Source organism: Xyrauchen texanus, chromosome 13, assembly GCF_025860055.1.
Source record: "Xyrauchen texanus isolate HMW12.3.18 chromosome 13, RBS_HiC_50CHRs, whole genome shotgun sequence".
NCBI lineage: Eukaryota > Metazoa > Chordata > Actinopteri > Cypriniformes > Catostomidae > Xyrauchen > Xyrauchen texanus.
Window position 1 is genome coordinate 36,615,897 of NC_068288.1, and position 15,198 is coordinate 36,631,094.

The 15,198-nt window shown below is 37.4% G+C and overlaps 1 protein-coding gene across 9 annotated transcripts in view; it reads right to left on the reverse strand.

Annotated features, from left to right (window-relative positions):
- LOC127653897 (forkhead box protein P1-B) overlaps positions 1 to 15,198 on the reverse strand; it is a 234,780-nt gene that overhangs the window by 61,595 nt on the left and 157,987 nt on the right. For all 9 annotated transcript variants that reach the window (XM_052140737.1, XM_052140736.1, XM_052140733.1 and 6 more), the window contains one exon: positions 7,137 to 7,241. In XM_052140737.1, coding sequence (XP_051996697.1) covers positions 7,137 to 7,241 — 105 coding nt within the window. The remainder of the gene's footprint in view (positions 1 to 7,136; positions 7,242 to 15,198) is intronic.

Here is a 15,198-nt window from a genome sequence, read left to right on the forward strand (position 1 = left end):
TGCCGCGTCTTTGTTCAATGAGACCTTTGCGCATTTCTAAATAAGCTAATTTGTAATGCTGTCCTGTGACTAAACATAATCGTCCGTTTCCTTAAACAGGTTTTATCGGAGCAGGTGTGAATGTTAACAGCAAACAGCTGGTGCTATGGGAAACAACCTTCATTTGAAGGACTAAACAAGCACACATACACATTTAATCATGCTTTTTAAATTGGAACATACCCTAGACTTCGATTGTTTTAATCCTAACTAATCCTAATGTGAAACCTAACCTCACCCCTAAAAGAAAACTTATTGCATTTTTATAATTCAAAAATAAAAACAGTAATTGCTTTATTTGAGAATAGGTTTTCCAAATAAGGGAAAACACAAAAAGGAGGTTGTCATATTTACCTCACTTTTGAGGACAAATTTGAAACCGTAGCTAAGTACTATCAGAATTGCTGACAAGCCACATTATTGTATTGCTTTTATATAAAGCTAATTATGATTAATAATAACTAACCCCTAATACGTATTTGCTTTATTTATGAATCAATTTTCCAATTGAGGATGTCCCTGAATGTCTATACTATAACTATAACTACATTCAAATACGCACGTGCATGCACGCACGCACACACACACACACACACACACACACCTTTTACTGAATGAGAAGAGACCAAACTGTCATCTCTGACCTATGACTATTACAACCGCCACAATTTCAGTACAGTACGTGTGTGCTGATATTTGGCACAAGTATTGAGGGCACATGCAGTCATTGGCTACTCTATGCCACTTCGAAACAATTATATGCACATTTAGCAATTTGCACTGTGATTCACGGGTAGATTTTGTTTGATATATCCTGTGCTGGTACGTTAGTGAAAAGCTTGTCTCCGTGTTCTGTTCTTAGCTGTGGCTTTGACATCAATCAAAACATGAGCTTTTGTTGGTGGCGTACGACATAAATGAAGTGGGTGGGGAATGTAGTTTACTTTATGTGCTATTGTGATCGATTCAGAGTGTGTCCTTTTTTGAGTCAAGCTAAACTATTTTTGGATGCATCATCAAAAAAACTGATATAAACAGACATTACCATATTGGAACAGTGGAACTGGTTGAACTGTATTATCCTGACAAAATCAATAAAATACAACTAATATTTAATATTGAAATTATATATTTTTTCTGTTATATGAACATTAATTGTATGAATTTATCATCATTTTTTATTACATGCATTTTATAAAATAAACGAAAATGTTTATGTTGATTGTTAAAATGATTGTTTGCATATAGAATTATACATACATTTGATACATAATGTATTACACATTTATAGATATTTTGAACATATTATATATATATGTATAAAACATATTATATTAAATATGATAATAACTATAATAAATATAGATACAAAATATATAAATCTTTCGGTTGCTCCCGTTAGGGGTCGCCACAGTGGACCATCCGTGATCCGAATATTTGACTTGGCACAGATTTTACGCCAGATGCCCTTCTTGATGCAACCCCCAGTAAAATAAAAAATAAAATAATAATAAACCATATTAAAACAGAGTCAGAAATAAAACAATTTACCAATGAGTATCAGCCAAGTTAACGTCAAATGAACATCTTTGTTTTACCAAACTCATTGGACCTTTGCAAACAAAGCAGTGCTAGGCCACAGCAGGGTTTGACTTTAACGTCTGTGGTAAACATACACCAACACCATGTGTGTTTTGTCTGTTCTTAATAGCAATTTTAATACATAAATGGAGAAAAGGAGCGAAAGTGAGTGGGAAAAAGATGGAAAAAGAAGCCGTTTTAATAGTTAAACTACTAAAGTAGTTATATATAAACACACTGATCACATTAGCCAATATAACTGTGTCCAAAACATCTCATGCTAACCACGAACAACTGTCAGTTCTCCAGAAAACCAGAGACTATTTAGCAGAGACAGGCCACTTCTATTTAAATGAATGGGAGATATTGGAACGCCCAAACAAGAAGCTTTAGAGCCCAATGGTCAACAGATGTAGAAAGGAAGTCCTGCCTTACAGGTAAACAAGCCATGCTCATTAGCAATACAAGACGGGAAAATTGCGTGTTTTAGCATAATACGAGGTAAAGAAGCACAATTTATGATTCCAATATTATTTAATTTTATTGCTGATTTGAAATATGCTCTTTGATCATAATATTGAACAACCGTTTTTGAGATTTCGTTGTTCCCCCATTCAAGTACATAGGAGCTGCACTATCATGACTGGAAATACTGTAGCCTCCCGAGAGCGATCTAAAGATTGCCAACAGTGGACTGACTTGCTAGAAAGACTTTTAGTAAACCCACAGCCCGTCAGATGTGGCTTCACACAAGAGACTCAACCAAACATCTCAATTACTGATAGTGCATTTGCGTCTGATATACAGCCTATATGCATTTATCCATAAACTTTACACAGGACGAATGTATCAGACCTAGCAACACGGACCACACATATGCGTACAGTGGCAGAAAATGGCCAAAAAGATGGAAACACTTGAGGGCAGAGGGGGAGACAAGAGTGGTGGGAGTGTGGGGGGCTAGATGACTGAAGTGAAAAGGTCTTGAAAATGGCACTGTAGCTTTAAGGGCCGGCGCTTAGAGTCGATGAGACAGCAATCTGATGGTTGGATGTTACTCAGTGGCTCGGCCAGACGGTGTGGAAAAAGTGTGATGACCTCATTGTGACAGCATCATCCAAACCTGTTTCTCATATACACATTATACATGATGCATTCTTACAACATGACTAGAAAAACAAACGGTTGAAGAGAACAAGAATGATACGTGGTCACGGCTGCGGTTGGAGAGATGAGAGATATTCTGACGGTTCCTAGTGAGGACCCTTAAAGCAAAAATTTGGCAAATGATTACGAGGAAAGAGTTTAAAGCCTTATAGTCTTGAAGCAACTGAAAATACTAGGGCTTTCAATTAAATGGGTTCGTTAAGTGCATGTTTTAATGAAAACAAAAAACAAAAAAAACAAAAAACGCCCCCTCTGCATGTGTACATAGACCAGTACAAAAATATAAAATGCAGACAGAAAGTAAAACACGTAATGTGTGGCCAGCCTTTGCATGTGGTAGAGAGAGCATGCATTTTAGTGTGGATAAAAGGGATAAACTTGGTGAAATCAACACAAGTGGCATACCTTGTCTACAATATAGATTGAAAAACTCGATTGATGGATTGCTTTGGTCTGTAGGCCAAAGATAGGATTATGTTCAATGACATGGACATAAAACAAACAATAAAAGAGCAGTCTAAAGTGTAGTATAAATTAAATTAAGCAACTTATCACAGTACACCAATATGTCCCTTCCAAGCTGACATTATCGCAGCTGCCGGACATCTGGCTTGGGCCTTCCACAAAAAGAGGCTGCAAACAGCCTCATTTTCACCTCCAGAGCTGAGCAGGGGGTGACAGCCACTCTGCAGCCCGTGTTGAGCTGCTCTTGGCTGGGCTGGGCTCTATGCTGTGCTGGGTTTGTCTGTGCGAGGGCCTGGAAGCTCTGGCTGAGCTCCAGCAAACCCCAGCACACCACACCGCTAATGAGTTACAGATTGTTGCACTGTGGTATACATGTGTCAGGACAATGCCATGGATCTCCACCAAAAAAACGGTAAGTTTAAAAAAGAAGGAAAAAAAAAAACCCTTAGAGAAGAAAGCGGGTATTAGTGAAAGAGTCAAAGGCTGACTTCTGCAGTGTGTCATGTAGCACTCTATGAAAACACTAAGCGTGTGTGTGTTGTATGTATGGAGGGGAAAGAGGGGGTTAAAGTGAGAGGATGTTATCGCTTGACCTCCACTTGCCCTCTCCGTGACTGCATATGATCATGAAATACAAATGATAGAAAGACAGAGAAAGAAATATTTAGCAAAATAGCTTTACTCTGTTTTTTTATTTTTGTTTTAAGTACATTTTCAAGGGCTGACCTATGTTATGGGTGGTTGATTAATGGTAAAGTCAAAAGAGCCCACCACAATGTCTATGTGATACTGTGATATACATTTATATAATTGTATATACATGTATATATTTTTAACATATTAAGTAGTTTAACATCTCCTTTTGTGTTACACAAAAGAAATTACAAAATGAATTTTTGGTGAACTAACCCTATAAATATGAGCAATAGTAATAATAATAGTGATGCTTCCCTTTGCAAGAGTCACTGATAGTAAGGCAGATGCCTCTCCATCATTGAGTTTTCTGGTACAATGACAGACCCCTCCGGATGGCTTGCACATGTTTAAAAGACAACATGTTGTTTCCATGTGAAATAAGCGAACAAACCATCTGATCTCAACAAGCATCAAGACAAAACAAAACAAACGGCTTCTCTTTTTAAGCTGCCTACTGTTTGTTTTGCTGTATATTCTTGCCAACTCAAGCATGAATGGCCAAAGTTTGTGCTCAAGCAGCCTTCACCACCAGAAGTTCAAGAAGTGCACAAGAAGAAGTATAACAGTGTCAACCATAACATGCCTAGTACGTGTATTACGGCAACTGTGAAAATCATGACAAAATAGCACTGGCAACCCAGCTGCACATAAAGTAATCCTCCAAAGGTGGCGACTCCCTTCCAATCATCCCTTGTGGCAATGCACAGTAACCACACCTGCTTTCACTGTATTGCCGCAAATAATCCTTGCTCTTTATTTGGTCCTTTTCCCCCCTCATTCCGTGGAGAGGTTGGACTATCAAGGAAAGTCCGCAAGTGTTGTTCCTAATTACCTATTTCTCAACTCCTGATCCTGTGGCGGGCATAATTAGTTACCTGGGGCTGCAATCCAATTTGAAGTGATGACAAGAAAGCGATCCATGAAAAAGTAATAAGTTAAATCCAATTTCAGACTGCCTCTAATTAAATGCACATGGAACTAATGACTCAAGCCCTACCATTTCAGTGATAACCATAATTAGCAAGGAGGGAGTTGCACTCTCTTGATCTTCTTCTCCCTCTCTTTCTTTCTCTTGTTGACTCTCTCTTTCTCTGCTGTAGGTGTAAAGCGGTAAAGTGGCGTGGACTTGTTTAATTACACATGTCATTTTGTCGGAGATTTATTCAAATTATTTTGACCAATCGAGTGTGTTTAGCCTTTGACCCTATGCCAGATGTTTATTTTGTTCTATGTTGTGTGTCATATTAATAAAGATTTTTCTTTTCTCCTTTCTGATTATTTTTAACACAACCCCTGATATAATTAACACAGAAATATTTCATGCATTGCCCTTTAAATATTCTGCCATCCTATGACACTCCCATTGATTGGAAATGTAAGCACAGTGTAGTTCTAGCGGGAAGACTAGCAGCTGTACATCATCGCACCATTAGCTGGGTAATTCCCAGCCAATCACATGAAAGACATTGCTTTAGAAGTCTGCTCACATTCTATCACATTGCTGTTTCAGTGTGCTAACACGGCAACCTCCTCCACCCCATCACCACCAGTTGAGTCCCGTCCTGCATGGGGGTAGGCTCCTCACCCCTGCCTCCTATCTCAGGCAGGATATGATGTTTCCGAGTACTACAACTTCGGACCGCCAGACAGGGCCTACGCCAAAGAGAGACATTACTTTTCTGTTTTATATTCATCAAATAAATGTCATCTTCAATTTCACTCAAGTCGGCGAGTCTTCCTGATAGAACTGTTACATGCAACATGTTCCCATGAGTTAACTGCCGTAACCTGTGTTCCCGATCAGCCCAACAATTAACTTACATTTACATTTTAATGTTTCACTATTGACCAAAAGGGACTGTTCCTTCTATTTGACTTTAAAAAAAAATATATAAAAAAAAAATTATTCACCAAAGTATAATTCAACTTATCACATAATGTATAGTCAGGACATTAATAATGTGAAAAATGACTATTGCAATTTTTAACAAAAAATGTTTCAGAACTTCTTAAACTACTTAAAATAGTCAATCTAAGCCAAATCATCAAACAAGCTCAACTCCCCATCAGCCATAAGTTCTCATGCATATCTGGTGGTGGTTGGTAGCTCTCTCCCAGCACATCCTTCCCTACACAATGATTCAATTCAAGCATGCCCACTGTTTGCAAGGATAGCACATAACTATGTCTACCCCCCTTGCCAGGGATTCCATAATCTCAAGCATGGTTCCTTTGCATAGGTATTGCACAAGCCAGCTGCCCTCGCTGGAAAGCTCGCACTATAACGGGATATCAATCAAGTCTGCGGAAAAGAATGTCCTGAAAATCACCTTTTGTTTTCCACAGAACAAAGAAAGCCATACGGGTTTGAATGACATAAGGGTGATCAAATAATGACATCATTTTCAATATTGGGTGAACTCATCTTTTATGTGTGAAATAGAGAATGCCATACTTACTGTATCTCTTATCAAGACAATACTGTTTGCTCAGCACTCACAGTGGATATCTATCTGATAAAGTGCTAAAAACTGACAGATTTCATTGTGCATGTTTGTTAGATTGCATGAATGATGAAAGAGTGCTACACTAATGTGCCAACAACTCTTCTGCCCTGCTTGCTTTATTTCCTATTTGTCAAGTTTGACAGGTACATGCTGTACCACCAACTGTACATAAACATAAACAAATAATGCCTGATCACCCACATAAACAAACATTTATGTAAGCAGCTGCATGGTTCACAAAAAGTCCCTTAGGCAAAAAACTAATTCAATATGAGATATCATTAATATCTTAGTTGTTTCTCTTAGAGAGCAATGAGAATAAATGGAGAAAGAAAAAATCCAGAGAAAAAGACCCGGTAATCTCATGAACTGTACGTCTCCACTAGAGTTTCACAGATGTCAACAACATCTCAAACTGCACTCAGATTTGCCAAGAGAACAAATTCTGCAATTAAACATAATAGCTTTGAATATAAACTCAAATATTTATCATCAAATTCTTCCAAGATTCTTTCAAATCATCTGTATTAAAGCGTGTTTCTCCTAAGGATTTTTAAGAGAAACATCTGTCATTGATACGTATAGAAAACAAGACTAAGAACTCCATTATGTGTCCTAAGCTATTAAAGAGCAACCTCTAAGAAACAGTAAAGAGGGCTGTACATGCACAAACACACATACCTGTGGCGCAGACTGCTTGTCACTGTTTTTGGGCGACTTGTGGAAGCTATTTTGCTGTTGTTGTTGTTGTTGTTGGAGAAGAATCTGCCGTGCAACTTGTAAGGCCTGAGTAAGACAGTAAAAAAAAAAAGAAGAAAAAAGAATTAACAGACAGAAAAATAGGGTAACATTCTTTTGACAAGAAAATCTTTAACAGTGTACGGTAAACAGGAAGGACGACTAGGGAGGAATCAACTAATATCTAATGTTCTATATGGAACATTAACAATGCTTACTGCATACTGTGCATTATATACTGCATTTCACATACTTTGCTTTACAATAGTATGTTAAACCAAACACATTATGTCTCAAACAGTTTTCTTATGTCTTAAGACAACTGTTATGTCTAATGTATGTCTTAAACTGTTATGCTCACTGTTATCACTTGACCTTATCACATTCCATGTTTAATTCAGCAACAGGTGTGAAATTGTCATCTTGAAAAATAAATATGTTATTCTTGCATGTTTAATACAAGTTACAAAGTTTGTTAAGTCACAGCAACAATCAGTAGCAAAACAAACAAGCAGGCCAAAACTGACAGGTAGGGGTTAAAGTTTTTTTTTTTGTTGTTTTTTATTTTTGCAAGAGAAAGAAACAGCTGTACAGCTAAGTGGCCATTCAGACCGAATGCTAGATGGAGCACAATGCATTTAAAGGTGCACTGAGGTTTTGCAAATAAAAAGTTTTGATGTGTCATATCAGAAACCGAATAAAAGCTGTTTCATTTTACATGGAGCGGGTCACCCCATCTTGAGCACTGCCATGTTGACCGCCCATGACACTGTGTCATGCAATTGACCGAGTTGCAACAACTAATAATGACAACGATAATAATATGTTTACTTCATATTGTGCTTTCAGCCCAAACATAAAAGTACATGTAAACAAAACAATCAAACCAAATAAAATAATAAAAAAAACACACTATACTTACAACAAACAACAATGAAGCTCAAGTCAATAGTCCAGAGTGATGGTATGCTATAGATAAACAGGACACTCCGAAAAGAGTGAGTGCAAGTGGAAAGATAAAATGTCCAAACAAGCGCTCCCTCAAAAAAAAATCGAACAATCCACTACTACCTGCAGCTCTCATGGCGCAGGCAACAGAAAAACAGCGTGACATCAAACAACAAGTGCACGCACAAGGCAGTGTTCAGCCGGTAGGGATCTTATGAGTCGCGACTGCCCATTCACAGTCTAGCGCGCAAACAACGCATGAAAATTGGCTTGGATTTAAAACAAAAACGGCCATTACAGAGACGTTGTATTATGAGATGGATAAAAAACAGACTAAAACAGATGGCTGTGTTTACAGGTGTAAAGTGGAAGCATTTAGTGAACAAACTTCCAGTAACCAGGATGACAGGTGTCAGTATAGAACTCGCAAGCTAAAATCTTACCGAGTACACCTTTTATAGTGTCTCGAGATGCGCTTTTAGAAGTTGACATACTTAAAAATTGCGGCACTCCAGCGCGAGACACTGAAAAAACAGTTGGATGCACCGCAAAGTTTAAAGATGCCAATCTAGCACCATTTTTACATAGAGAAACAAGAGTGCCGACGAATAAAAAAATGCATTTGGTGTGAACAGCTCTTAAGTATGATAATCATGGAGGACATATATACATATGTTTTATCCCACATTTTTAATAACATCTGTTGTTCAAAATTTTAATAAGTCAAGAAATAATTTTAAAATCATGAAAATGAAAACCAAACACACTGCATTATTATCATTCTGCATGTGCATGCTATATGTATTATATGTATCCTGTACATAGTATGCATGCTACAAACTACAGAAATACTGTAGTATGTTTGAATAATATGGTAGTATGCTATTGAGAATATAACCCCCTCTCTTTCTCCTATCTCTATACATCTGTTTGTCTCTCTCTTTCCCCCTCCCTCCCCTCTTTATAAAACAAATACAAAGTTGATTAGCCTTCAAAATATATGTCAAAGGACACGACCCTCTGAGTGGAAAACAAAATAAAGAGCAGTCACATGTTTACTGCACTGTACTACTCCCTTCCCCTCCCCCATAAATAATCAGAAATGCCATCCAGAGCAAACAAAAGCAACAGCGGTGCAGGAAAAAAAAAAAAAGTTCTCCATTTAAGCAAAAAAATGAAAAAAAGGCACCAATACCAAGAAAAGCAAGCAGTGTGTTCCCAGAGAGCAGCAGGGGTGACTCACACCTACACCAGAGAACCATCTGAGTAAATAACTTGCTTAATTCTTTCCACCCTCATCACACCAAAGACTCCCACAATTCAATAAACAGTTACAGGAACATCCACAAATCTTGGGCTTCTTGGTGGGTGGAGTCCAGACTCCATTATCTGATATTACTGACCTGTTATTAAGAACTTGATTGCTATAACGTTTTCGAGAAAGTGTGCAGAACAAGTAGGCTTTCTTTGAATGAGATTTGTACATCTTCATTTAAAAAGAGAGACATGGAGGAAAAGAGGGTAGTTTAGTGAGAGAGGCCAGACAATAGCGCAACAATCAGGCTCTCCAAGTAAAAGCCCCATTCATATTTTCCATTCAAATAATATGAATTAGCAATAAGATACAAACATTTTAAGACAGAACTGAGCTCTGATGTTGTCAAGCAATGATATATGCTTATAAACAACTTTAAAAGAAGTATTCCTGTTGGAGGACTACATTACCCATAATCCTAAAGTAAGACCAATATTATAGATTACAGCAGTGCCCGCCCACTTTTTTAACCGATTTAGGTCCGGAAGCATTTTTTCCAAAATTTTCTTTCAACATTGTTTCATAAAATCCTTCATAAAAGAGTTTCAAGCCATGACCCAAACAAACCTGCTCCAATGTGAATCTGCCATTACAAACTTTAATTTGAGGCAAAAAACGATTTGAAAATCAGACAAAATGACAAAAGGTGACTGTGTGATTAACGTCTTCTTTAAGGCAATTAACTACAATCCCAGGAAGCATTGCGAATGACATAATCGAATGAAAAATGATGAACAAATATACAACTGTTGATTATAAAATGGCTGATAATACCAGTAAGTACAGCAACAATATATTTGATTTTATATTTGAAAATATTCATATATATGCAAATATACAGTAGGTAGTTTCAGAGTGTAGGAAAGCTGATTCAATTCTCTTAATTCACAGAACGTCATGGGAGTGTACAGTCAATACAGACTGTTGGCATCGTTCTCTGATTAGTGGATCGTTTCCCTTGAGGATCATGGGTAGTGTAGTTCTTTGCCAGGAATTCCACTGTTAAACACGATTTAAAAATAAATAAATAAAGCTGAAATAACTCAAGACAGTAGCATATTCTGTCAATAAACAACCTTGGAGGTCAGGGTAGTCTGTCTTTAAAGGTTTTAAGTTATAGTACATTTGCCTATGGAGAAAATTAATGGGAATTTTACTTCTGCAACCCAATTGTTGTGCTCAACAGATTACAGAAATCTCAAAAGAGCTCAGCATCGATTTATATATATATGTAATTAACTGACAAATATTTTGTTTTATACTTATGATCAATTACTTACTGTCAGTAGTTTTAAAGTGTACCTTTTTTATAAGATTACAGCATTCATAATGAGACGCATAGTTCATTGCCTCATAAAATGCATTAAGTACACAGTCTTGTAAACTTTGTCTTTTCTGATTTTCAAATATTTTTTTGCTTTAGTATAATAAATATAACAAATATAATGTTGTTATTCATCTTTCGAGATGGCTGGTTGGTTTGGTTCATGATTTAGAACTCTTCATTGAAGTATTTTATGAAATCCCCATGGAGAATATGAATGTGAGAAATACTTCTGGAACCAATGCCGCCGAAAAAGTGGGCGGTCACTCTCGCATTTTATAGAGAGTACAGGGTTCCTGTCTGGTCGTACACTTGAAGAGCACTGAAAAATAATTTCCGGAGATAAGAACTAAGCCACTCGGCTATAGAAACTACCTGTTTGCTAGTGTGTGTGTGTGACCTCCTCATGCACTGTAGTTGTGGGATGATATCATTGGGCAGGAATATAAAAACAGACTACAGGGGGGCGACTTCAGAGCCATCTGACATGGACCGTCCACACTATACACACAAACACACACATTATACTAAAACTTATATTTGCATATACAGTGGCTCCATAACAGTATTTGGCCATTTGGACACTTAAACCTTTTAAAATCAAAAGTTGTACATGTTAACATTAGTTAATGTACTATGAACTGACATGAACAATTTTATTTTTATTAACTAACATTATCAAAGATTAATAAATACCGTAAAAAAATATAGTGTTCATTGTTAGTTCATGGTACCTTATGCATCTAGTAATGTTAACAAACCTAACTGTATTATAAAGTGCTACCACATTGTTTGATATCTTGTATGTACAGTGACATTTAGTGTCCAAAAGAGTTGAAATACTGTTTCGGGTCACTTTATGCCACCCACCCACCCACACCCACACACCCCCACACGTTGGTCTACCTATCATTATGAGGACTTTCCATAGACATAATGATTTTTATACTGTACAAACACAACCCCTACACCTAACCCTCACAAAAAACTTTCTGCATTTTTACATTTTCAATAAAACATTGTTTAGTATGTTATTTACGTGATTTAAACATGGGGACACTAGAAAGTTCCTCATAAACCACATTTATAGCATAATACTCTTGTAATTACCAGTTTGTAACCTAAAAAATTGTCCTCGTATACCACATACCCACACACACACAAACACACCATTCATGTTCATGTAGTTCGACACTACATTAACACACACACCAGATACATACCAACGGCTCCTCTACGCTTGAAGTTCTTTGTGACTTACATTCCAGTAGCATCAAGCAAAAACACTTCATTAAATCAATAAACGAGCGATATTTCCATGCTGACCTGTCCCATGTTCAATATGACGGAGGCTTATTTGAAAGGTACAGTCCCTAAGCCACTTTCTAACCAAAACTGTTGGCACCACGCTCTCCCCCTCCCACATTAACCGGGCAGGTGCGCTCACACAGCAGAAAAATAAATACCCTATTTATAGAAGTCTAATTAAATATGCATGAGTATATGACACTAAAACTCCTCTAGTGCTATGAATGGGCATGAAACACTTGATTTTGGGTGAGTGGCAAAAATCTGAGATAACTCATTCAGCGTATGGACTTAAAAGACAGACTGGATTAAATTCTGTACCTAGGAAGCTAGATTTACATAGCGGAAATTCTTTGAAAAGTTCTGTCAGTTAATGCGTTTAGTTTGTGCTATACTAGTATTAGTTTATATTCCTGTAGCTCAACTGGAAAAGCATTGCGCTAGTAATGTCAAGGTCATTGGTTCGATTCCCAGGGAAGTGTCTTACAAATCTGTATTGTTTTTTTTTTGTTTTTTTTACTGTTTTCAAACCTTAATGCAATCAAGTAGAAAATGTTAATCTTAGGCATTCCTATATGTTCTATACAGACTGTTTTTAAGCCAAAGAAACCATTTGTGTGTTTGACTAATTTATGCATTTCCTCTTAGGCACCAAGTCTCAGCATTTTGATTCCCACACAACCAACAATAACAGTGTTGAAATGAGCCGAACTTCTTTTATAACTTGTATTACATTGGTACGACTCACTCTATTTCTCACTCTCAGTTTTGATGGTTATGGCAGATGAAACGTAAAACATCCCAACCGTACGTTGAAGATTACTGCATGAACACAGCTGACACTGCACACATTTTATTTACACAGAAACTTTTACAACATAAAAAAGGAACAAGGATATTTGAGTCAACAGGATGTGATATTGAGACACTTCAAGATGGGGACACAAAGTACACTGGTGATTTCAGTTGTTAATTGCGTCAGAAAGGGTTGTCAACAAACAAACCAGATGATCAATCAGAGATAGTGAGTTCTTACGCTAACCGCAAGACTGCTTCCTGTCGAGGCCGCTTTGAGAAGAAAATATTCTATATCAAATAATACTTCACAAGCAAGCTCCTTAATAATAACAAATTTCTTGTTTTTAATGTAGCCAGCTAAAAGATACATCTTCATTGACTACGTCGGGGGTAAAACACAATTAAGACAAAAGCAACACGGGGATGATTCAAAGAGTATGTCAGGATCAAAACTAATGAGAAGAGAGACGATGAACTCAGCACCGTTTCCGAGGTGAACGTGGGCCCCGGGCGAAGGAATTATTTGTTGTTTAACAAGCTAGAGAGCGTGGCTGACTGGCGGAGGGCTAGCGTCGTGCTAAAGCAACCCATTGTGAGCTATCACTGTGATGTTTACACAGTGCCCATCCCCGCACACACACATGCATGCACACACATGCACAAACAGCCTCCTCGAGTTCCAATTTCCATCTCTTTGCCTGGAATTCATCTTCGTTTGATCTCACATTCAAAGGTAGTGGGGGTTTGATAGACACACTAGGCTAAAAGGAGCTCCAGATACAAGCACGATAAACTGCCAGACATTGACAGGCCAGGCATCTGAATGTGCATTTAGAGTGAAGAGAACAATATGGAATCTGGGCGCTACAATAGGGAATCAAGATACATATTAGATGGAACTGTTCAGGAACAAAAACAGTTCTAAAGCCAGATAATGTTAACAGATAACTGAGCTGCTAAAACAGCACAAACATGTCCTGCTATGTGCAATGCTTAAGGCACTTTCCACTGAGATTACATTACATTACATTAAATTACAATAAAAATTTTTTTTTCAGAACTTCTTAAGAGTTCTCATCAAAAAATCCTCCACGTGCCGCAATGACAGCTTTGCAGATCCTTGGCATTCTAGCTGTCAGTTTGTCCAGATACCAGTGACATTTCAACCCACACTTCCTGCAGCACTTGCCATAGATGTGGCTGTCTTGTTGGGCATTTCTCATGCACCTTACAGTCTAGCTGATCCCACAAAAGCTCAATGGGGTTAAGATCCATAACACTCTTTTCCAATTATCTGTTGTCCAATGCCTGTGTTTCTTTGCCCACTCTAACCTTTTCTTTTTGTGTTTCTGTTTCAAAAGTGGCTTGATTTGCAAATTTTTCCCATAAGGACTGCACCCCTGAGTCTTCTCTTTACTGTTGTACATGAAACTGGTGTTGAGCGGGTAGAATTTAATGAGGATATGTGAGGTGTCTATTTCTCAAACAAGAGACTCTGATGTACTTATCCTCTTGTTTAGTTGTATCTGGGCCTTCAACATCTCTTTCTGCACTTGTTAGAGCCAGTTGACCTTTGTCTTTGAAGACTGTAGTGTACACCTTAGTATGAAATCTTCAGTTTATTTGGCAATTTCAATGATTGTATAGCCTTCATTCCTCAAAACATTGAGTGATTGATGAGTTTCTAGAGAAAGCTGTTTTTGCTATTTTTGACCTAATATTGACCTTAAGACATGCCAGTCTATTGCATACTGTGGCAACTCAAAAACAAACTCAAAGACAATGTTAAGCATCATTTAACGAACCAAATAGCTTTCAACTATGTTTGATATAAAGGAAAGTGATTTTCTAGTACCAAATTAGCAATTTAGCATGATTACTCAAAGATAAGGTGTTGAAGTGATGGCTGCTGGAAATGGGCCTGTCTAGATTTTTATCAAAAATGACTTTTTTCAAATAGTGATGATGTTGTTTTTTAAATCAGTAATATCCTGACTATACTTTGTGATCAGTTGAATGCCACTTTGATGAATTAAAGTACCAATTTCCTTCCGAAACAGCAAAATCTGTACATTATTCCAAATTTATCTTAGTTACCATAGACTTTGTCAATTCGAACCAATCAACAAGGCATTTATATCCACAGAACTGCCGCTCACTGGATGTTTTTTGTTTTTGGCAACATTGAGTAAATTCAAGAGACTGTTGTGTGTGAAAATCCCAGGAGATCAGCAGTTACAGAAATACTCAAACCAGCCCATCTGGCACCAACAATCATTCATGCAATTATCTAATCAGCCAATGTTCTGGTA